The 23,949-nt window shown below is 39.1% G+C and overlaps 1 protein-coding gene across 5 annotated transcripts in view; it reads right to left on the bottom strand.

Annotated features, from left to right (window-relative positions):
• Positions 1-23,030, bottom strand: part of LOC114024013 (zinc finger protein 445-like) — a 29,382-nt gene extending 6,352 nt beyond the window's left edge. Inside the window, exons 1-7 of one of the 5 annotated variants that reach the window (XM_027836831.1) lie at positions 22,982-23,030; positions 17,683-18,212; positions 13,867-14,023; positions 13,048-13,124; positions 12,692-12,818; positions 11,943-12,041; positions 6,444-6,559 (exon numbers count right to left, since the gene is read on the bottom strand). In XM_027836831.1, the coding sequence (XP_027692632.1) occupies positions 6,444-6,559; positions 11,943-12,041; positions 12,692-12,818; positions 13,048-13,124; positions 13,867-14,023; positions 17,683-18,096 (990 nt within the window). In that variant the 5' untranslated portion in view covers positions 18,097-18,212; positions 22,982-23,030. Of the gene's footprint in view, positions 1-77; positions 570-6,443; positions 6,560-11,942; positions 12,042-12,691; positions 12,819-13,047; positions 13,125-13,866; positions 14,024-17,682; positions 19,056-22,351; positions 22,440-22,981 lie in introns of those variants that run through there. The other 4 variants (XM_027836830.1, XR_003566857.1, XR_003566858.1 and 1 more) reach the window with 4 other exon arrangements.
• Between the last annotated feature and the right edge of the window lie 919 nt (positions 23,031-23,949).

Below are 23,949 nucleotides of genomic sequence, written 5' to 3'. Positions count from 1 at the left end.
CCACCACCACGGTCACCGCCGCCACGACGGTCACCTCTGCCGCGGTCAGCCGCGGTCACCGCCACCACCACGGTCACCTCTGCCGCGGTCAGAGCCACCACCACGGTCACCGCCACCACCTCTGGATCCACAGCTTCTGTACAATTTTCAGACTGGCGCTGCATCGATCCTCCCTCCCTTTGCCCTGTCGTTCCCTTTTCTCCTCTCCGTTTCTTCTAAACACCGCTTTGCCACTTTCTCCCTTCCCCTCCTCAGCTCTCCTTTCCGCCTTTCTTCACTGACCGGCAAGGGGAAGAAATCCGCTTGTGTATTCTTTTGTATCAGCAGAGCTTAGCGCTTACTAAGTAACTGACAGATGAAGAAACAAGGCCCAGGAGGAACCTTGCAATTTCTAACTTATAACTGGCTTTCTAACGGCCCTGTAGGTCCCCTGACTCCACAGACAGTAATCTTTCAAATATCTCAGATCAGATGCAGGTAGTTCTGCTGTGAGACATATTAACGAAAACGTTCGGTTCCATAAATTTAGAGCAAACACCCAAAGTACGCCAGTAGCGACATCAGGCAGTGACGTCGAGCCCTGCGCATGCGCACGGGGGTGGGGTTGCACCTTAGTGCGCATGCGCGAGTGGTCACGACTGGTCGCACCCATTTCGTTATCATCAGAAAAGCAAATTTCCAAAGCAAAATTATTGCTGGACTGCCTCACCCCCACTCCACTCCCACTCCATGGGAGCTGCGATAGAGCCAAATGACCCCGGAGGTGGAAAGCAACTGGGCAATGTGATACTATCCTGCCTACTTGTTAATTTTCTTAATAAACTTGGAATAGGTTTTATTGCCAAGTTTGAAGGCCCGACCCAACTTAGCCCCAAGAAGGTTGAGCTTCTGGCATTTTCTAATGGAATGGCAACCAGCAATAATTCGACTCTCCAGGAGGTGGCAGCAGAGCCTCACAGACCAATCACCAAAGGCGTTACCACTCATTAAAGGTAAGTCTTTTCTCCATCCACCAGTCCCCCTGCTAATAGCAGCAAAGCTGCACTAGCTGACCCAAGGTCCGATGCATGAGCTTGCAACAAAATCTAACCCCACACCTTGGTACCCCCCCGACACACACAATCTTTCCAGTGCCACGGAGATGCAGGCCCCAGGAAGTTCGGGGTCACAGTGTTCAGTGCTACAAAAGATTTCTGCAGAACAAAGAGGAATAGAGGGGGAAAGTGGAACTTGTGGCTGGGCTTGAATAAAAAGAATATTCAGAATGCCTTATTCATAGTTACATGCTAACAAAACTGATAACAAAAGAAATGAGGAATAGTTTAAAAAATATTTAATATACACATTTTCAGAAGATCAGATAGAGGGCTAAATAACCAAATTTCACAAAAAAAAAAAATTTAAAAGGAGTTGCAGGAGAGAAAACCTCTTGGTCCTAATAGATTCACAGTAGCTTTTAAACATTTAAAGAAATATTAGTATCAATATTTCACAAATTATTCTCAAAAACTCACAAAGAAAACATTCTAGCAGATCTTTTTATAAGATATAGTCCTAATACCTAAAATAAGGAAAGATAAAATACAGAACAAAAACTATACATCACTATCATTAATGAAAATCCTGTCAAGAATTAATCGCTACAGAGAAAATGGATGCAAGAATGACTAAAGATGACTAAAGATGCAAGGACGGCTCAACATTAGGAAAACAACATAATCTTAACAGGTCCAGAAAGAGCTTTTGACAAACTACATCACTTTTTAAGAAGTGCTAAAACCCTACAAAGTATAGACATAAAGGAACCTTTCTTAATCATAAAAACTATCTATCTAAAACCAAAAGCAAGCATCATATGCATCACCTACTATGTGCCAGGCACTGTGATAAGTGCTTAACAAATATTATCTCATTTGATCTTTACAACAACCCTGGGGGGTAGGTGCCATTGTTATCCCCATTTTACAGTTGAAGTCACACAGCCAGTGTCTGAAGCCAGATTTGAACTCATATTCATAACTTCAGGTGCAGTGCTCTATTTATTACACCCCCTACCTACCCCATTCATTACCTTATTTGATACTACAACTCTGTGAAGTAGGTGCTATTATTATTGCCATTTTACAGTTGAGGAAATTGAGATAAAGGTTAAGTAACTTGCCCAAGGACACACAGCTAGTAGGTGTCCAAGGCTGGATCTGAACTTAGGTCTTTCAGACTCCAAGTCCAGCACTTTTATCTGCTGTGCCTACCTGCAAAGAAAGAAACTGAGGGCATAGAGATAGGTAAAGAGGAGATAAAATTGTAGCTGATGATGTGATGGTATACTTGGAAAATCCTAGGGAATCAGCAAAGATACTAATAGGTACAATAGCTTCAGCCAAGTTGCAGGATACAAAATAAATCCTAAAAAATCAATAGCATTTCTTTATAATATTACAACTTAAAGGACAAAAATAGAAAGGGAAATCCCATTCCAAATAACTATAAAATGCATAAAATATCTGGAGATTAGCCTACCAATGCACACAAAGGATGTGTATAGATTTAATTATCAAGTGCTCCTTAAAAAAAATGAGCAAAATATGTATTCATAACCAAACAAGAGATAGAGACAATTAAAAAAAATAAAATCGATAACTTTGATTACATGAAACTAAAAGGCTTCTTTCTGCACAGACAAAATTAATGCACCCAGGATAAGAAAGGAAGTGGTCAAATGGGAAAAAAAATCTTTCTATAAAACTTCTCTGATAAGGATTTGGAATCCACAATATATAAACAATTACATATATACATACAGATACATATGCGTGCGTGTGTGTATCTCTCAAATAACCATTCCCCAACAAATAAATATGGGGCAGCTAGGTGGCATGGTGGATAGAGTGTTAGGCCTAGAGTCAGAAAGACTCAATTTTTTGAGTTCAAGTTCAGCTTCAGACTCTTACTAGCTGTGTGAACCTGGGCAAGTCACTTCACCCTGTTTGCTTCTGTTCCTCATCTGTAAAATAAGCTGCAGAAGGAAATAACAAACCACTCCAGTATCTTTGCCAAGAAAACCCCAAATGCAGTCACAAAGAGTCAGACACGACTGAAACGGCTGAACAACAACAATAGATAAATGGTCATGGTCAAAGAATATGCACAAAAAGTTCTCAGAAGAACAATACTTTGTGAAACAAAGTATTCACAACCATATGAGAGAATGTTCCAAATCACTAAGAAAAATACAAGTCAAAATAATCCTGAAGTTTCACCTTTCAACTTGAAAATTGGCAAAGATGACAGAAAATGATAATAGTCAAGGAGAGGCAGTAGAATGGCAGGCACACTAATTGTTGGTGAAGTTGTGAAATGGTACACCCATTTTGGATATCAATATGGAATAATACAAATAAAGGGATTAAAATGTTCATATCCTTTGAACCAGAGACTACATTACTAGGCTTATGCCCCAAGGCATAACATTGTTATGACTTCATCAATAAGAAGAAAGTCCACATATACACCAAAATATTTACAGCAGCACTTTTTATAATAACAAAGAACTCTGTGTTCTGCTGTGTACAAGGAAATGTTCTTTCCTTTTTTTCTCTCATTTTGTATTTAAGTTTAAAATGAATAAAAAACTTATGATAGCAAAGAATTTTAAACAAAGCAGATGCCTACTGAATGGGGGAGTAGCTAAACAAATTGTTGTACGTGATTGTAATGGAATATTATTGTGCTGTAAGAAGGATATATGTGACACAGAGAAGCATTAAAAGATCTACATGAACTAATGCAGAGTGAAGTAAGGAGAGCCAAGAAAATAATATATATGATGATTACAACAATGTAAAAGGAAAGAATAATCAAACACCAAAAAATCAAAAGTAAATGTAACAAAATCACAGAGCTCAAATAAGACTTGAATGAACATACTGAAAGGACACCCCCAATCAACCCCTTTGTGAGGGTGGAAGGTCCACAGGTGTTATACATAATACATGTTTTTAGACTTTTTCAATATTTCAGTTTGCTAATTTTTTTTCATCCTTAAAAAGTTCTATTTGCTATATGGAGTGTCTCTCTGGGAGGGAGAGAGATACTAGGAATAATTATGATGATATAAAAATATCAAAAATCTTATATTTTTATGAAGGAAGTTAATGGAATCTTTTCTATGCAGATGATGTTTGAACAATTTCTTCAATGATCAACTGAGGTTCCATTTTAACTGAAGGCTCACATAAATCATGATATTTATAGCATTTCATCTGATTAAGAATTAACCAATGCTTAGGGACATTCAAACTCACCCCAAAGCTTTCTTTTACAAATTACACTTGTAACATTTCCCTCTGACATGCAATCTCTTATGTATGAAATGGGACAACTTGCAACAGAAGACTTCTACAGTGACATTCACAGTAATATTCCATGATGTGATTTTTGTTAAGCTTTTAGTGTTCTATTATGACAAAAGGATTTCCCACACTCATTTTGCTCACAGAGTTTTTTCTTTGTGCTTTCTCTTATATATAAGATAACTGGCATACAACTGAAGGCTTTCCCACAGTGCTAGGAAGATCTATCATAATAGGTTGTGGACTTTATTCAATCACCAATTCATGTATTTAGAGTGTTCCTTTACTTTTTGATTCAATGTTGGATGAAACGTTTGTGGAAGGGGTTTCTTTTGAATTGGTTTAATAATAATTACTTAGAGAGTATCTCATCAATGTGAATCGCTTGGTGACCAGTGAGGGTTCTCTTACCTATGAAAGCTATGCCATACTCATGAATCACATAGCTTAACATCAGTGAGGACTCTACTATTGAATGGCAAAGCTACAATTTAAAAGTTCTTTCATAATCACTGCATTTATAATATTTCTCCCTAGTATGAGTTCTCTATCAAGGAAAGCCTCAGACCCTCCTAAAAGCTATGCCACAAATTACATTTATATGGTTTCTGTTATGAAGAATAGAAATAGAATAGAAATCTAGAATAGAAAGTATGTCTTACAAATGAAGGCTTTCCTAAACTAACATTTATTTCTCCCCTGTTGCTCAACAAGTGTTTTATTCTTTTAAAATCTTCCCCACTCTCTTCCAACTCCTTATTTTTCCTCCTTGTGAATTACATGATGATCAACAAGGGTTATGTTCCTTGTAAAAAAAATTTTCACACTATTTTCATTCATAGCATTTGTAATGTGACTGGTGATCAATCAGAGTTTTCTTACAGTAAAAACTATCCCATACCCATTAAGCTTATCACTATCAATTCCCTGGAGTTGAATGTTAGATCTATGATAAAAAGTTCCTTACGCATGAATTTCATCATCTTCCTCCTCAGTATGGTTTAACCGATGTCGAGAAAAGCTTGAATTCCACATAAAAGCTTCCCCACATACCCGACATGTGTATGGTTTTTTCTTGCTGTGAGTTCTGTGATGTACTGAAACATATGACTTACGAACAAAAGCTTTCCCACATTGATCACATGTGTAGGGTTTCTCACCAGTGTGAATTCTCACATGTTCAATAAGGTTTCTATTTCGTGTAAAAGTTTTCCCACACACTTTACATTCATGTTTTTCCTTCTCTCCAGAGTGAATTTTCTGGTGAAGAACAAGGGTTCTATTTCTTGTAAAAGTTTCCCCACAATCTTTACATTCATATACCTTTTCCCCAGTGTGAATTCTCTGGTGAGAAATGAGGCTTCTATTCATTCTGAATGACTTGCCACACTCTTTACATTCAAACAGTTTTTCTTTCATGTGAACTCTCTGATGTTGAAGAAGGGATCTGCTTCTTGAAAATGTTTTCTCACACTCATTACATCTATAGGGTCTCTCTCCAGTATGAATTCTCTGATGATCAACAAGGTTTCCTTTTCTTGTAAAAGTTTTACCACACTGTTTACATTCATGGTGATTTGGCCGAGCTCGGATATTTATGTGTGGATTAAAGACTGACATGTGACTGGCCATTTCCCCACACTCATTATGTTCACACAGATTTTTATCAGTGTGTATCATCTGATGAATAAGGGGGTGGAAAATTCTACCAAGGCCATGCCCACCACAATTATTATATTCTTGGGTTTGTTCATTCTCTGATAAAAAATTTTGTTCAGTTATCTGATTTTGACTAAGTCCTGGCAGGAGACTAGAAGCTCTCCCATCCTCATCACATTTATCAACTCTCTCTTCATTCTGTTCCAACTGTTCATCATATTTATAGACTTCCTCTTGTTTAGGAACGCTTTGATAAATACTAGGATTTGAGCTAACATGTTCCCCCAAATTCTCATCTGACTCCTCTGTGGTAGTTTTTGTTTCCTTGACTACCATGTATTCAGAATCTCCTTCCTCTACCTTCACTCTTCCCAGTGTGGGGTTTCCCAACTGCCTCTCCCACCCAGCCTTCTGTTTGTAAGATGCTCTAACCTCAGGTTGATCAGAAACATTGCTCTGGACGTTTCCCAATGATGCTGCTGGTGATTTTTCAGAAATTTCTTGCTTTATAGTAGTCACCTTCTCTTTCTCAAATTTGACTTCACCACCTGAAACAAAAAGAAATTCAAGAAAAGACATTGGTTCTCTTTGTTAAGGAATGGAAAAAATATCAAGCAATACTCAAATATCCTATTATAATAGGAGTGCATGGCTTTCATTTAAAAAAAAAAAGAACTCTAAGAGGTAAGAAAGTAAAAAGTACCATGGACAAAACACTGGAAAGAGAATCATTCAATAACAATTTCTGGAAAAACGGGATACTAGTTTAGGAAGAGCTAGGGTTACATTCTCATGTCCTACAATAAATCACACTTAAGTTCCAAATGGCTCCATAAATAAAGAGATAAAGAGATGTGCTATCGATATATGTGTATATATAAGCATATATAATTTAGAACAAAAGGGAATGATACATTTATCAAAAGTGTGGAGATAGGAAATTTGATATAGATTTGAATAGAAGAAATCGTAAGAAACAAAATAGTTGAACTTTATCTTTTTTAAAATAATTTTGTACAATAAAAAGTCATGCATCAAAAATAAAATGTAGAGAAATTTTTGCAGCAAATAACTGTGATAAAAATCTGTACTGACACAAATTTATAAGAGTAAACTCCATTATTCAAAAAGTATTGAACAGATGTTATCAAAGGAAGAAACACAAATTGTTGATACACACCTGGCTTTCTTCAAGTCCCAGCTAAAAATCTATCTCCTACAAGAAGCCTTTCCCAACCCCTCCTAATTCTAGTGCCTTCCCTCTGTTAATTATTTCCTATTTATCCTGTATATAGCTTGTTTGTATATACTTGTTTCTTCTCTCTCCAATTTAATTATGAGCTCCTTAAGAGCAGAAACTATCTTTTGCCTCTTTTTGTATTCCCAGTGCTTAGCACAATGCCTGGCACATCATAGGCACTTAACAAATGTTTATTGACTGAAGATACTCATATATGCCATTCACAAATTTCCATGGCATTCAAATCTAATTTTTTTCCACTATGTTAACTCTGTATGTTCCTTTATCTTTCTGTTGGATTTATCTAATGCTGAAAAAGGAGTATTAAAATCTACTACTATTATTATGTTCTTATTAATGTCTTTATAATTCATCCAATTTTTAAGAATTCACATGCTATGCCATTTGGTATATGTGCACATATACAGAACATTTTTTCATTGCTTTTGTGTGTAATATTACTTGTTTCTCTTTATCAAATTTTATTGCTGCCAAACCTGACTTTGTGATTATAATACCTGCTTTTTTAAAGTTTCTTGAAACAGTTTACTCTACTCCCACATTTTCCTTCTAAATATATCTATATGCTATAAAAATGTTTATTATGTGCAATAAATGTGTGAAGTTTAGGGTTTGTACTTACTTTCTTTTCATTTGGAGTGTTTAATCCATTCCTATTTCACTATGATTGATGTACACCTGCATTTTCTACCATCTAACTCTCATATAGCTTCCCTCCTTTTTTTAAGTTTGATTAAGTTTCTGTGGTTTATTTTTATTCTTGTCATTGATTTGATCCTGGTCTCCTCCTACTCACTCTTCCTCAACATCCCCTAATATCCTGACCTAGCTAAAGTTCCTGGAACTTACTTTTATTATTTTTCTTTCACTGTCTCTTTTTACTACATTCAGATTAGCATGTTAAGTACCTAATTCTCCCTGCTCTACCTCATCTCCTACCTCATTTAATCTATTAATTTCAAAGACATAGATCTGTAATGTCCTATTCTAAGAAATGTTGTTTGTTGCAATAAAGGATCTCCATTTTGCCTGATTATCCTACTCTTTCCTTCTGTTCTTAACTGTCCTGTTATTTCCCTCTTTCTCCCCCCAGCACTGTCATTTTTAAAAAAAAAAAATCCTACATGTCTAGCTTTTTATAGGCCTATGAAAATATTACTCTCATTTCTTAATCTCTTATTGCTCTTATCCATTCACCTCTAGCTCCTTTTGAAGAAATTATTCATATTCTTCTCCTTTACTAAATGGTCAGTTTTTGTTGTTGATGATTAATCTCACAACTTATTTGGAGATACAATCTAATATGCTTTGCTTTTTATAATATTTTATTATCATTTTTCTCTTAGTGTCTCATAAATAATTAATAGACTATGGTATTCTGGATGACTTTCCTTGGAAGTTGAAAAGATTTTTTTCTTGGCTGCCCACAATATCACACTGTTTAATGTAATTCTAAAGGTTAATTATGACATTTCTTGGTGAATTAAACTTAGAGTTTCTTTCTGTTGGTGTTTTATGAACTCTCTTGATCCCCATATCTTTTCCTATGGTTTACTATTCAGGGGAATGTTTTAATTTTTTTTCAAAAATACATTTTTATTGTGTGTATTTTTTTTTGCTTTTTATTCCTTCATTTTTCCTCAGTTGCTACAACTCTTCTTTAGTTTCTCTTCACATATATAATTATATGGCTAATACATATCACACATGTAATCTCTTATTACATATCATATAATTATTTGTTCTTATATATCACATATGTAATTTCTTATGGCTCAGTAAAATTCCATTACATTCCTGTACCACACTTTGACCATTTGCAAATCAACCTCATTTGATTTTTAAAAGAATCTATTTTGGAAATGTCCCCTGTTGTTTGTTCTAAATTCTCTACTCCTTTCTTAGATTTTCTTTCTCAAGAGAGTTCTAATTTCATAGGATCATAAACGTAGAGTCAGAAGGGACCTTAGAGGTCATTCAGTTCAACCTTCTCATTTTATCAATAAGGAAAGTGAGACCCAGGAAGGTGAAATAACTTGCCCAGCATCACACAACTAGAGATGGGATTCAAACCCAACTCTTATTCTTTTTAAGTTTACTTTTTTTTCTATCAACAAAGATCTATTTGCTCTACCTCCCAACTCCTCTCCCCCTCTTCATTTTACAGCACAATAGTATTCCATCACATTCATATACTGTAATTTGTTCAGCCATTCCCAATTGATGGGTACTCCCTTAGTTTCCAGTTGGTTCTTTTCTACCACAAAAAGAGTTACTATAAATATTTTTATACATATGGGCCCTTTTCCTCTTTCTTTGTTCTCTTTGGGGTACAGACCTAATAATGGTATTGCTGGGTCAAAGGATATGTACAGTTTAGTAAATTTTGGGGCATAGTTCCAAACTGCTTTCCAAAATGATCAGATCAATTTACAACTTTATCAACAGTGAATTAAAGTGCCTCAAACTATCCCTTTAAGTAATATAATCTAGGGGCAGCTGGGTGGTGCAGTGGGTGGAGCTCTGGCCTTGAAGTCAAATCCTGAATTCAAATCTGGCCTCAGATACTTGACACTTACTAGCTGTGTGACCCTGGGCAAGTCACTTAATCTCGATTGCCTCATCAGAAAGCAAAATAAATAAATAATACAATTTGGTATAATAATGCCCTATCCTCTTGTCTAATCTGTCTTTTCTAGATTTTTCTAGATTTTGTTGCTACTTCTCCCTTTTGGTTTTCCTCCTACCTCTCTGATTGTTCTTTTCAATATCCTTTCCCAAATCACTATTCATGGCACGTGCCTCTGTCCGAGGCCGCCTTCTTTTTTCTCTGTATTCTTTTCACGTGATGATCTCATCAATTCCCAAGAGTTCAGTTATCATCTAAATTCAGGTAATTTTCAAATCTATATATTTAGGCCTAGTCTCTCTCGTGAGTTCTAGTCTCCCATCACAAACAGCCTATTACGACTTGGAACCAGATATCTATCTCATTTGGATCTCAAATTAAACATGTCTAAAACTCCACCCCTCTTCTGAACTTCCTTGTAACTATTAAGAGAACACTAGCCTTCCATTCACCCCGGCTCATCCTCAGTGACTCACTCTGCATAGCTAATGAGTTGCCAAATACTTAATCTTTAAATTCCCACACTATCTCTCATACATCTCCTTCTCTGCATTTATGGAGCTGCCACTCTCATTCATGCCTTCATCACCTTTCACTAGGACTATTACAACAGCCTATAATTGGGCCTCCCCACTCCAATACATTCTCCTAAAGAGTGGGTCTGACCATATCAGCCCCCTAGTCAATAAACTCCAGAAGCTCCCTGTCACTTCTAGGATAAAATATAAACTCCTCTGGCATTTAAAGCACTTTACAACCTGGTCCCTTCCCACCAGCCCTCACATTACTCCCCTTCACACATTCTGTTCAGTCAAACTGGCCTACTTGCTTCTCCATCTCTAGTATCCATGCCTTTGCACTGGCTGTTCCTCATTTGTGGAATGCTTTCTATCCATACTTCTGCCTTTGGGAATCTCTGGTTTCCTTCAAGAATCAGCTAAGCACTCCCTCCAACAAGAGTCCTTTCTTGGTGACCTTCCTTGCCTTTCTCCCCCAGGCGCTACTGCCTTCCCATCTAAAAATACCTTTTGTCTGTTTTCTATGTGTCTAGTATTTACCTATATGTATTCATGTTGTCTTACCCCTTTTAATGTAAACTCCTTTAAGGAAAGGACTGATAGAATTTTGTCTTTTATCTCCAGCATTGAGCACAGTGCCTGATATAGTAAGCAATTAATGAGTGCTTATTGATTGATCATTTGATGTGAAACAAAGATTACCAAAGGTTTGCAAATAATGATGAAGGGAATGCTAAGCATAATAATAACTTCATTTCTTTAGCATTTTAAGGTCTACACAGTGCTTTCTACACAACAGTCCTGTGAGGCAGATGATATAAGGATTATTAGCTCTTTCTCTTTAAGGAAACAAAGGATCAGAGAGTAGAAGTGACTTGCCCACAGTCACATATCTAATAAGTGGCAGAACCAGTATTTGAACTCAGGACTTCTAGAATATGGAAGGCAAGGAGACCCACTATTCATCCAAAAAATGAGTTAACAGAACATGAGAATGTTCCCAGTTACTGTACAAATATCTAATAAAGGACAGTGTGGGGTTTGAAGTCAAAAAGGATGCTAAGTTTAATCTTTTGTTGGCATTATGCTAGAGTGCCATGCTTACTTGGGTGACAGGACTCAACTGCCACAAGAGTAGGAACCTTATGGTTTAACTTCCTTCTTGATTTTGTTTAGTCAGCTATTTCTCAAGTATAAATTCATATTTTTCAATTATCAATTCTCAAAACTTTTAGTCTATGGATGATTTTGTCAAAATGAAAAATAATAGTTTCTATTTCTGTTATGCTTTGTAAACCTTAAAATACTTTTTCCACAGCAACCAAGAGACATAGTTGATGGAAGTACTATGATTCCTGTTTTAGAAGTAAATAACCAAGGCTAAATATTTTGCCTAAAGAAACAGCAAGTAATTGTCAGAGCTGGGATGTGAACCCATGTGTCAGCTCCATGCCATATTCTCTTTCTAATATACTTAATGCCTCAAAGAAAAGGGGAAAACTTGAAGAGTTTTCCTCACTCACCTGCACAAACAAACCTTTGACCTATGTCCCGAGCTTCCTGTAGATTCCCAGATACTTGCTCCAGCTTAGAAATCACAAGAGGTTTAGGAAATAGATACGCTATTCAGGAGAAGAAAAAAGGGGTAGGTTAGAGCACGGCATCACACTGCTTTATCCCACAGCCTGATCTCAACCCTATTCTTCAAGGGAAAAGGGCAAGAAAGAAGTGGAATGTTCAGGGAGACTCTGGAAAGAAGGCCCAAAGGAAGGTGAAGGGACCTAGGGAAAGGTTTTCAAGGCTTTTTTTTTTTTTTTTTTAACCAAAGAACAGGAAATAAAAAATCTAGGCCAGATACACAGTTATACTTTTCTTGAAGAGGGTGGAAAAGTAGAGAAATCTAGACAGTGAGCAGCTGGGTAATTTTTAGCTTACAGTTTAAGATAAGTTTAGACTTTTCACAAAAAGACCAAGAAGGACTGCAAAGGGAGTAGGGGTGACTGGTGAGGATTCTGAGTCAGGCAGACAGTTAGAATATCGCATACTTCCAGCTCCACAGAGTAAAGCCCACAGGAACGATCACTAGAAAACAGGACACGAGGATCCTCTGCCCCACTGCAAAGGGATCATAAGGCCACTCCTGCCTGGCAAGGCATCCCCTAAGGATGGGGGATTAGAACCACGTGACTCCCAAATACTGACGAGAAATAAACAGAGTACCACTCGTTAACAATTTCTTCATCTTTAGGCAGGAGAGAAGGTAAAGCCTTACCCAAAGACTCTATGTTCCTATAATTCTCCAGCATCACGTCCCTGTACAGGACCTTCTGAGCAGGGTCCAGACTTGCCCATTCTTCCTTCTGGAAGTATACAGCCACATCTTCAAACATCACTGTCTCCTGAAACAATATGTTCCTGATGTCCCAAGGACTGTCCCACCACTCAGTCTCTATGAGGCAGGAGTGACATGCATTATTGTGAGTGCATGCGAGAAGCAATGAAAAGGAAAGAAAAGCCCAAGAGCTCAGGCCAAGGAAGGATAGTTGTATGCGGGCAAGTAACTCCTAAGATTAGGGAAGGAGCCACTGCTACAAAATGCCAGGAAGAACAAAGAGAATTGTTGCTTACCTGAGGCCTGGTTTTCAGCGATTGAGACACCACAGCCTGATCTCTTGTATGGGCAGGAACCTGAGGAGTATGAAAAACTGAAGAGAAAAGAAAGCCATAAATGAGACCAAATCTGCAGCTTCCTCTCCACACCCTCCCCCCACCCCAGTGAAGACGCAGAAAATGCAGAGATCCAAAAAGAAACCTATCCCAGGTCCTGACTATTATAAATAAGAAATTATATCTCTTGTGTGTACAACAGTATTCCCTATAGCCTTGGGGTAAGACAGTGAGTGACTGTGGGGACAAACTCTGGCACTAGAGAACACCCACTGATTTTGGAAATAGTAGATTCAAGGCTCAAACGCAAACTCAAATTTTAAAAAATACTCTGAATCCAAATAAGTGTGTAGGGTTTAGAGCTAGGAGACACCTTAGAGATCAGTTAGTCCAAAATCATTTTAAACAGAGACCCAAAAAGCTTAAGGGCCTTTCCTGAGGTCACACAGGTAGTAAGTGACCGTGCCAGGATTAGAACCCAGGTCCTCTGATACAAATCTAGGGTCCTTTCCACTACAACTCTAATGTGTTTCAGCATACTATACAAAATAACTTATACACAGGGAGCTTCAAAGGGTGTTGTGAAAAGATACAGAGAGGGTTGCCTTTGAACCTCCTCTAGATGAAGACCATCCTCAGGGAATCCAAGCTGGAGGGAGTTCACAAGGAACAATGAAGCAGGCCTGCAATTGGAAGAGGCAGTGAGAAGGGAGGAGGCTCCAAAATAAAGGTGGACCAGTACACCAGTGCCAGAATAAGACAGGGGGCCAGGGGCAGTACCATTCAGAGGATCCTCGAGGTGGAACATCACTGCGTCATAAGCAGGGTCCAAGAGGGTCCCAGGGGAAGGGCTACCATGGAGAAGTGGAACAGAAAGAGCCGCCAGAGATGCCGTCCCCATCCATGGCACATCCTGTCCTTGGGCGTGGGCTGAGACCTGGAGACAAAGAGACAAAGTTGAGCCTGTGAGGTATTTGTGGGAACAGAAACCTGAATCTCAGAGGAGGAACCTTCCTACGTGTCTGACTGTTCCTTAATCTCCCTTAGTGGCTCATCACACATTTCATGTCCCTTAACTGTGGACGTTCCCCAAGGATATGTCCTAGGCTGTCTCCTCTTTACGTTCTCTTGAGTCAAGAGTGGGAGAAAAAAGCCATGACTTCAGACAAGAGAGTCCACTATGAGCTGCCAGAGTCAGAGGAGGCAACCCAAAAGTAGGCATGGGGCCAGGGTGGGCAGGACTTGACTCCAACTCCTCCTCTCTCTCTAATTTATCCTGCTTCTAGCTTGTTTGTAACATAGCTGTTTGCCTGTCTCCCCCTTTAGATTGTGCTCTCCTTGACAGCAGAGGCTGGCTTTTGTATCTCCTGCTCTTAGCACAGGGCTTGGCACAGAGTGGGTGCTTAATAAGACTTAATCAGATTAGCTCAGAAAAATGGAGAGAAGAAAAGAATACAATCCGGGGGAGGGGGACGGTTGGTACAGAATCACAGGAAAGAGGATACACAAAAAAGGCAACAGTGAGGAAGAGTGACATCGGCTCCAATTTCTGTCACACTGTAAGTTGTACAAGGTGCTTTCTTCACAATGATCTTGTGAAAGTAGATTCTAATTAATGGTGAAAGGAACCTTAAAGATCATCTAGTCCAATCCCCTCATTTTACAGATAAGGAAATTGAGGCAACATGAAAAACCACTAGATTTGGAGGTGGCAAACCTAGATGACCTCTCCATTGAGGCTCAAAAAAGGCTAAATGACTAGGTTAAGGTTGTACAGATAATGTAAGTATTATCCCCATTTTAAAGATGAGAAAACTGAATCTCTGGAAAGGGAAACAGGCTGTCTGAGGTCACACAGAGAGTGAAACGTCCATGCTGCAATGTGAACTCCAACAGCCCAATGTGAGGTTCAGCTAAGATTCTATCATATCACTCTGCCTCTTCAGGAGATCAGTCTGTCTATAGCAGAAATATACATAGGGCTAAACTGGGAAATAAGACTTAAAGAGATGGTCAAAAGTCAGACTGAGGAGTGTGCAGTCATAACTGCATGCAAGGAGAATGGGAAACAGAAGAGAATAAAGACAGGAATCTGTGAAGAGAGCAGTGACAGTACACCAGCGCAAATAAAGGCTTGAACCAGGGTGGGAGCAATGGGGAGAGAAAGGATGAGTTCAAACCTAAAAAGCAGCAATGAAAAAAACTTAATGACTAAGTGATTCTGAAAAAAATGGAGGTAATTATCTTGTTGGGGAAAGAACCCTTTCTTTGGATTCAGAATAATAACAATTAATAATAATAATAATAATAAACTCCAGGCCCAGTGCTCTAACCACAGTGCCATCTACCTCAGAAGACTTTGATGTGAATCCCCAACTCTGCCACTTACTAGCTGTGTGACTTTGGGCAAGTCACTTCAGTTCTGAGCCTCAGTTTTCTCATTTATAAAATGGGTACCTGCATTACCTTCCTCATAGGACTGTTATAAGAATAAAGAGAATGTGTTATGTATGGTGCTTTATAAATTATAAAATTTTAGATAACTATCACCTGATAGTAGCATTATTATGGAAAAATGAAAGATCACACTAAAATTTAGAGGTTAATGTACTAGAAGAATGATGCTACCATTATCAGAAATAAATGGAGTAGGTAAAGCTATGAGAGTAGTTGAAATTTTTAAGAGAAACAGAATAAAGAGAGAAAGGAGAGCAGAGAGCCAAGCACTAAGCCTTGAGAGCTTCACGAAGAGGATACATCAGCAAAGAAAACAGAAAAGGAGGCAGGACCGTAAATGGTCCCGAAAACCAAAGGGGAAATTTCAAAGAGAAAATAGTCAATTGTGTTCAAAAGGAACAGAGACTAAGGAGTATGAGATCGGGGTGGGGGGGTTAGGCCACCGGCTCTGACAATTTTTCAAGTCTTTTCTGACTTTAGGGAGAACAGTTTGACTAGATGTAGTGGAAGCAATTTCTGGTCTCCTTTGTATTTGTCTACTGATCCAATTCATAAAAGCAAGATACTCCAGTATATGAAATAATGCACAAAAAGCTGGACTGAATGATAACCTCTTTGTTGTACTTCTCTATCATGTTTTAAATTTTGGATATTGGCTCTGAAGAATTAAAAGTTGACATTTATTCAGACCACGGACCAACGTAATGGTACCTTTGCTCTTTGTTGCCGTTTGCTACATACCTCAACTATGTCAGCTATGAGTCGTCTTGTCCGGACCCACATGGTACTATGTGTGGAGGGGTGGGCTTTATTGTTTTAACTTTTTCAGATTTCTCTAAGAGAGTAGAGATAACCAGTAACTCACAAAACTCTACTAGGTGTGGAGGATCTGCAGTGTCAGTGAAGAAAGTGTCCCTAGACATGTAATCAGAGATCTTTCAAAACATTAGAAGAATTTGATATTCTACTTGATACGAAGTATAATAAACATTATAGTTCTTGGGCAAGTTCTATAATCTAAGGGCCCTCCCAGTGCTGCCATTCTCTATGCCAGTGGAATATAAATTCCTGAAGGCAGAGACTATTTGTCTCTGTATCCCCAGTATAGTATCTTGAACTTAGCAAGTGCTTAAAAAATTCTTGTTGAATTAAATCCTGAAGTCCTTCATTCATTGACATGTCATTTCAACAAATACTTAAAATGTCAATCACATGTAAAGGTGCTGAACTACCCAGACAAAAAGGAATTGGTCCTAAAGTATAATAGAGTCTACTGATGAGCCACAAGAACAAAGATTAATAGATACAAAGTAACTTGAGGAAGAAGAGAACACCCCCCTTGTGACATTCAGCATCCTCGGGTCCTTCCAGCGCTGTGTTTTATGTTCTGTCACTTGCAGCTGCCGTGATTCTGAGTTTGGACAAAGGTCCTGGAAACCACCCTGTGGGGTGCTCCCTGCCCCTTGCCCAGAAGTGAAAGAGTGGGTCACGATGGGAACAGGCACAGGGAACCAATGAAAACACTCAAAGAAAAAGTAGGGAGAGTGGAGAAATTAAGGCAGTGATGGAATCCTATTAGATACATGGAAGGAAGGAGAGTCCACAGGAGAGAAGGTCCCACAGATTGAAATCTGAGAGTAGAAACTCCTGTCTTGGGGCAGTGAATCCTGTCTCATGGATTGGAGATGTGGAAAATACTTTATGTGACTCTGTTCCCAAAGCGATCAAAGCAATAATAAGCTGAGACCACATAATCACAGATGAAACATTTCTATGGCACATCACATTTTTCAGAGTACTTCAGATATAAGCATTGTCCCCATGATCTGCCCAAAGTTACATAACTATTAAATGATGTGTAGCCAGGACTAGAAACTAGCCCTCCAGACTCTCAGATTCAATGCTCTTTCTGCCAACCCACACTGACCTCATCACCCAGGCCACTAATGCTACCTGGGACTGGCAGTAAGCTGAGAAGTAAATCTGAGGCAAAAGGAAACATTCTCATTGCATTCCTAGGTCCTAAGGGTTCAGGTCCTGGCAGAACAAATGTCAGCAAATGGGTTACCAGGCAGATATTGTCTCCTACGTGCCTCCCCAAGTCTCTCATCCCTTCCCCTTCCTCGGGGCCCCAATTACCATTGTCACCTTCTTTTCTGGCCCATCAAGGTGACTCTCTATGTCCTCCACAAGAGCTGCAACCTCTTCTCCACTCTCTGGATGATGTAATTGGACCCAGGTCCGGGTCTCTCCAGGCAGCATGGTCAAGAACTGCTCCATTATCAGACGCTCCAGGATCTCTTTCTTTGTGCACGTGTCTGGCTTCAGCCAACTTTGGCAGAGCTCCCGGAGTCTGACCAGGGCCTCATGGGGCCCCGAAGTCTCTGCATAGCGCAACTGTCGAAAGAGACGGCGGGAGAGTTCCTGTTTAGGGCTGGTGTTCTTCAGCACGTGAGATTTTGGTTCCTTATCACCTTCTTCCTTCTTCACTGTCAAAAGCCTTTCTGAATCCAGAGTTGTTTCAGTCCACTTGTCCTTTTTTTCAGTCGACATCTCCACTGAGTTGACAGACTCCCTCCAGTTAGGATCTACTAAAGTTCCTAAACCTTAAGATTCAGTTTCTCCTCAGGATCAGAGTAGTGAATTATCTACCAATACATCAGGAAACACTGTTAATACAAGAAAATGATCGTGTTTGAAAGCTTAGTAATGGTAATGAAGATCTAAATAGATGTGTCTCTGAAAGCAAAGTCCCAGGTAGAAAGACAACACTCATCATAATACACACTCCCTTCCAGACCTCCCCCCCTCCCCGAGCAAGGGATAGAGAGGAGAGAAGGAATGTCATGTGTGAGATGAAGACAGTATATATAGAGAGGCTGGAAAGTTGGGGCAAAGTTGTGAAGGGCTTTAAAAACTAGAATGGATAGTTTGTTTATATTTTATCCTAGATGCAATGAGGAGCCAGTGGTGTTTATTGATTAAGGGAGTGACACGGTCACATCTGCATTTAAAGAAAATCACTTTCCCAGCTGTGTTGAAGACAGAGTGGAGTGGGAGAAGAATTAAGTAGGAAAATCAATTATGAAACTGTTAACAGTAGCCTAGAAAAGAAGTGATAAGGGCCTGTGGGAAACAGTCAGATGCTAGAGAGGTTATGGACTTCAAAAACAGACTGCATGGAGTAAATGAGAGTGGGGAATTAAGAATAATAACATAGTTTTGAACTTGGAAATCTAGAAGAACTGGTGGTACTTTTTACAATTCTTCTCAAACTGTATGCTAAGATAAACTCCAAACTGATACATGACTTAAATATAAAAGGGGATATCATAAGCACATTAGAGCAGCAAGGGAATAAAACTAACTTTTAGCTCTATAGATAGGGGAAGAGTTTATGAATAAACAAGTGACAGAGAGGATCACACAAAACAAAGTGGACAATGTCGATAACATAAAATTTAAAAGGTTTTATACAAACAAATCCAATAGTTAATGATTAGAAAGGAAACAGTGGGGGAAAAAAATCTTTACAGCAAATTTCTCTGATAAAAGTCTCATTTCCAATATATATAAAGAACTGATTCAAACTTATAAGAATAAAAACCATTCTCCAATTAGTAAGTGGTCAAAGGATATGAAAAGGTAGTTCTCAAAAGGAAGAAACTCAAACTATGAACAACAAATCATTGATAATCAGAGAAATACAAATTAAAGAAACTCTCAAGTTCCACTTCATATCCATCACTTTGTCAATGCTTACCAAAAAACCCATAGGGGCAAATGCTGGAGGGGCTTCTGGAAAATGGGTTTACTAGCACATTATTGGTGGAGCTCTGAGGTGGTCCAAAAATTGTGGTTATCAACTTGGAATTATGCCCTAAAAGATACTTTTTTTCCCAGCAATAACCACAAAGTCTATCCCCTAAATCTCAAAGAAAAGGGAAATGATTGTATAGGTATAAAAATATTTATAGCTGTTCTTTTTGTAGTAGCAAAGAACTGGAAACTAAGGTGATGCTCATCAACTGGTGAATGGCTAAACAAATTATGATATATGAAGGTAATGAAGTACTGTTATGCTATGAGAAATTAATGCTGTCAGAGAAACTTGAGAATATGTATATTAACTGATGCAAAGTGAAGTGACTAGAGCTAGGAGAAAAAATCATATTATAACATCAATGTTGTAAAAAAGATAAATTTGGAAAGACTTAATTAAACTGATCAGTGCAATGATTATCCCTGATTCCAGAGGGCTAATAAAGAATGCTTCCCTCCTGCCTTCTAACAGAAAGGTGATGGACTAACATGCAGAAGGAGAAAACATGCTTTTGGATATGGCCAATATGGAATTTGTTTTGCTTGACTGAACTTACATGATAAAAGAGCTTTGTATTTCTTTTTTCTCCCAGTTGGAAGGGATATGGGGAAATGGGAGGGAGAAAAAATGCTTGATAATTTTAAAAAACATTTTGGAAAATAAAAATACTAAGGTAATTTAGGCCTACCATTCAGAGTTATGAATTGCTATGGATCACTAGATTTTCTTACTCATGTGCCTCCCTGCTAGATCTTTCTAAATATGTGTTTACTCTTCCACAAGAATACCATGTGAATTGGTGGGAGAGTATGATTCACGTTAACAAGTGGACTGTTATATTTTGATTACTTCTACTTTCCCTTTCAATTAAGATTATTCTTGCTCTTGCCTTCTTGTTTAGTAAATGTTTCATGTTTAAGAGTCAACGGTGTTATTCCTAATATCTGATTTCTTACCATCTCAGGGAGAAGGGAGAAGAGAGAGAGGAGAAGGAGAGGGAGGGAAGGATAGAATTTGGAACTCAAAACTTTTTTAAAATGTTAAAAAATTGTTTAAACATGTAATTGGGAAAAAATAAAATACATATTTTTTAAAAAGAGTCAGTGGTGTTAATGTGATTGACTTTGTAGGGGCTCAGGAGCTACAGTTATAGCAGTTCTTTTCATAGTAACCAAAAACTACAAACTAAGGGGGTGCCTATCTACTGGGGAATAGTTAAATTGTGTCCTATAAATGTAATGGAATATTATTGTGCCATAAGAAATGACAAAATGGGCAGTTTCAGAGTAAACTGAGAAAACCTCTATGAAATGATGCAGAGTGAAGTGAACAGAAACAGGAAAACAATTTAAACAATGACAACATAGAGAAAAACAACTTTGAAACACTTCACAACTCTGATCAATGCAATGATAAGCAGAGTCCAGAGGGCTGAAGATAAAACACACCACTCATCTCTGGCCAGAAAAGTGAGGGGCTTAAAATGCAGAATATGAAACATTTTTTGACATGGCCAATTTGGGCATTTGTTTTGCTAGAGTGTGCGTATTTGTTATGAGTTTTGTTTTTCAGGTTTTTAAATTGCTCAGTGAGTGGGAAGTGGAAGGAAGAGATATTAAAAGCTTGTAAAAATAATAAATAAGAAATGTCCAATAGGCAATTGGCAATGAGAGCTTAAGCTCAGGTAAGAGACTAAAGTTAGGTATACAAATTTGAGCTATCTGCATAAAGATGATAATTAAACCCATGGGAGCTGATGAGATTACTGAGAGTTTATCCTAAAAGATGTCTCCATCAACAGAAGGTAAGCTCCTTGTGAGTACTTTTGTATGCCTGACCCTGAGCTTAAAAAATTCTTGATAAGTATTCAGTTGTGTTTTGGATGTGTTTAAAAAGCCTTTTATTAATGACTTGGAGCTAGAATTCCTGTAATCCTTTTTGATCTCTCAAATTCAACCTTGCGCTCAATGTTTCTCAAATTTTTTGGTCCCAGAAACCCTTTACATCTTAAAAATTACTGAGGCTCCCCCCAAAGAGCTTTTGTTTATAAATTATATCTATCAATATTTGATTAATTAGAAATTTAGACACAAGAAATGTATCTTAATCTTACACTAAAAATAGTTTCAGTCTCAATGAGGAAAAGGAAAAAGGTAGATTTTTACTGAATAAAAAAAATTTAATTTAAAAATTAAAAGGAAAACAGTTTTGACCTCATGGGACCCCTGAAAGTGTCTCACTTTGAGATCACACTTTGTGAACCACTAGTCTAGATCTTCCCCAATTAATGAACTTCTTCATGTGACTCTGTTGGCCTCTTTGTCTTTCCTTCTATCTAAACCCCGGCCCTGGTCCACAATATACAGGAACAGAAAGGAAGGAACAAGGGGACAAGGAGGGAAGGAGAAGGGAAGGATGGGGATGGGAGGGGAGGAGTGAGGAGAATCAGTCAATAAGCATTTATTAAACACTATATGTTAGGTACTTGCTAAGTGCTGGGGATAGAAAGGCAAAAGTAGTCTCTGCTCTCGAGCTCACAAAATAATGGGGTAGACAACAAACAAATATATAACAATGTACATATAGGATAAATAAGAAATAGTTAGCAGAGGAAAGGCAATAGAATTTGGAAGGGTTGGGAAAGGTTTACTGCAGAAAAAAGGATTTTAACAGGGACCCAAAAGAATCCAGCAAAGTCAGCAGGTAGAATTTGGGGAGGGAGAGCATTCCAGGCTTGGAAAAGCCAAAGAAAATTCTAGAAGCAAAGAGATGGAGTGGCTGTGGAAAGATAGGAGGGTGCTAGGTTTATGGAGGGTGTTGAATGCCAAAAAGAGTATTTTGTATTTGCTCCTGAAGGCGGAGGCGGGAGGGAGTGGGGGGGGGGGGTGACATGGTCAGACCTACACTAAAGTGTAGGAAAATCACCTTAGTAGCTGATTGGAGGGCAGATTAGAGTGGAGAAAAGACCTAAGCAGGCTGACTCACCTCACCGGCAGACTGGCTCGCCAGCAGGCTACTGGAATAATCCAGAATGGTGGCAGTGTCAGAGGAGAGAAGGGGGTGTATACAGAGATGTTGCTAAGATGGAATCAACAGGCTTTAGCAACAGCGTGGATATGGCTGGTGATGGATAGTGAGGAGTTAAGGATGACAGGTTGACACCTAGGTTGGGAGCCTGAGGGACTGGGAGGATGGCATCACCCATTACAGTAACAGAGTTTGTTTTTTTGTTTTTTTCGGGGGACGGGGACGGGATTAGGGAGAAAGATGAGTCCCGTTTCGGATGTGCAGAGTTTAAGATGTCTATGAGACAGAGGGAGAACTGAAAAAGAAAAAAAACAACACCTTCACCCCTAGCCCCTGGGACCCCACCCTCATCCCCAGCCCATGGGACCCCATCCCAGTCCAGCCCCTGCCCCGCCCGGCAAAGCTGAGAAGGGAGGAAAAGCAGCCTCTTCCCACCCAGCCCCCGGGGCTCTCTGTTCCCCCTGCCTCTGGACTGAGGTCGCCCGGAGCCCCCAGCCCTCTGCATTCACCCAGGGTCTCGCCCCCCCCCACCCTGGACGCTATAGGGCGCTTCAGTCAGGCTGTGAGAAGCCAGTGCATGCCCCTCACCTCGCTCCACGGATCTTCTGTCTAGTTCTCCAGGTCTCTCCACTCCTCTCTAAGAAGACTGGAAGGTTCTGGTTCTTGGGCAGCCTCGTTCACAGGGAAAGCAGGGGAGGCGGGGCAGGCTAAGGAGAAGGCGGAGAAGGAGGAGGGGGAGGGGGGCTGGGGAAGGGGGCGGTGGGAGAGGGGAGAGTTGAGGCTTAGAGGAAATGAAGGATTCTGGGAGGCAAAAGTGTGCTGGAGAGCATCTCGGGGATGGAGCTCCAAAGTATGGACAACAAGTCTTGCTTCTGAGAATAAAGCTCATTGGTTGATTGACTGGTCAATTGGAATTTATATTGCATGAAGAAGGAAAGTAACATGAAATAAGCCTGGAAAGGTAAACTGGAGCCAAAGTGTTAACAAGTTTTAAGGGTCAGGCTGAGCTCTTATTTTATTCTAGGAATAACAGTGAATTGCTGAAGCTTTTCAAGCAGAAGAGTGAACTCTACCTTAGCAAAATGGCTTTGACACGTGTAGAGAGGATGGCAGGTAAAGGGGTATGCAGAGAAAGAGGGTGAATAGCACTGTACTAAGCTAACATAATGTTCAGTTTTGCCTACTCATCACCCTACAAACTCCCTAATATTTCAGTACTTCAAGGAATTTCAGGGTTGAAAGGGACTTCATTTGTCATCTAGTCCAGTATATACTTGAATCTGCTCTACAACATACATAGGCAACTGGCAAGCATGAAGCATTTATTAATGTCTGTCAATTTGTTATTTAATAATTCAGAATTTAATAATTTATTAATGTCTGTCAATCACCATTTCCCAGCTAAGTGTTGGGGACAGAAATACAAGCAAAAAGAAAGAGAATCCTTGCCCGCAAGGAGTTTATGTGGACTTATGAGCTAGGAAGGAGTTTGGAGACCTTCATTTTACAAATGAGCAAACAGGCTTAGATGGATTAAGTGACTTTCTCACAGTCAC

This window comes from Vombatus ursinus, unplaced genomic scaffold, assembly GCF_900497805.2.
Source record: "Vombatus ursinus unplaced genomic scaffold, bare-nosed wombat genome assembly UNPS02014820.1, whole genome shotgun sequence".
In the NCBI taxonomy this organism is placed as follows: Eukaryota; Metazoa; Chordata; class Mammalia; order Diprotodontia; family Vombatidae; genus Vombatus; species Vombatus ursinus.
Note: the sequence above shows the minus strand (reverse complement) of the source record. Positions and strands in the feature narration are given on the sequence as shown.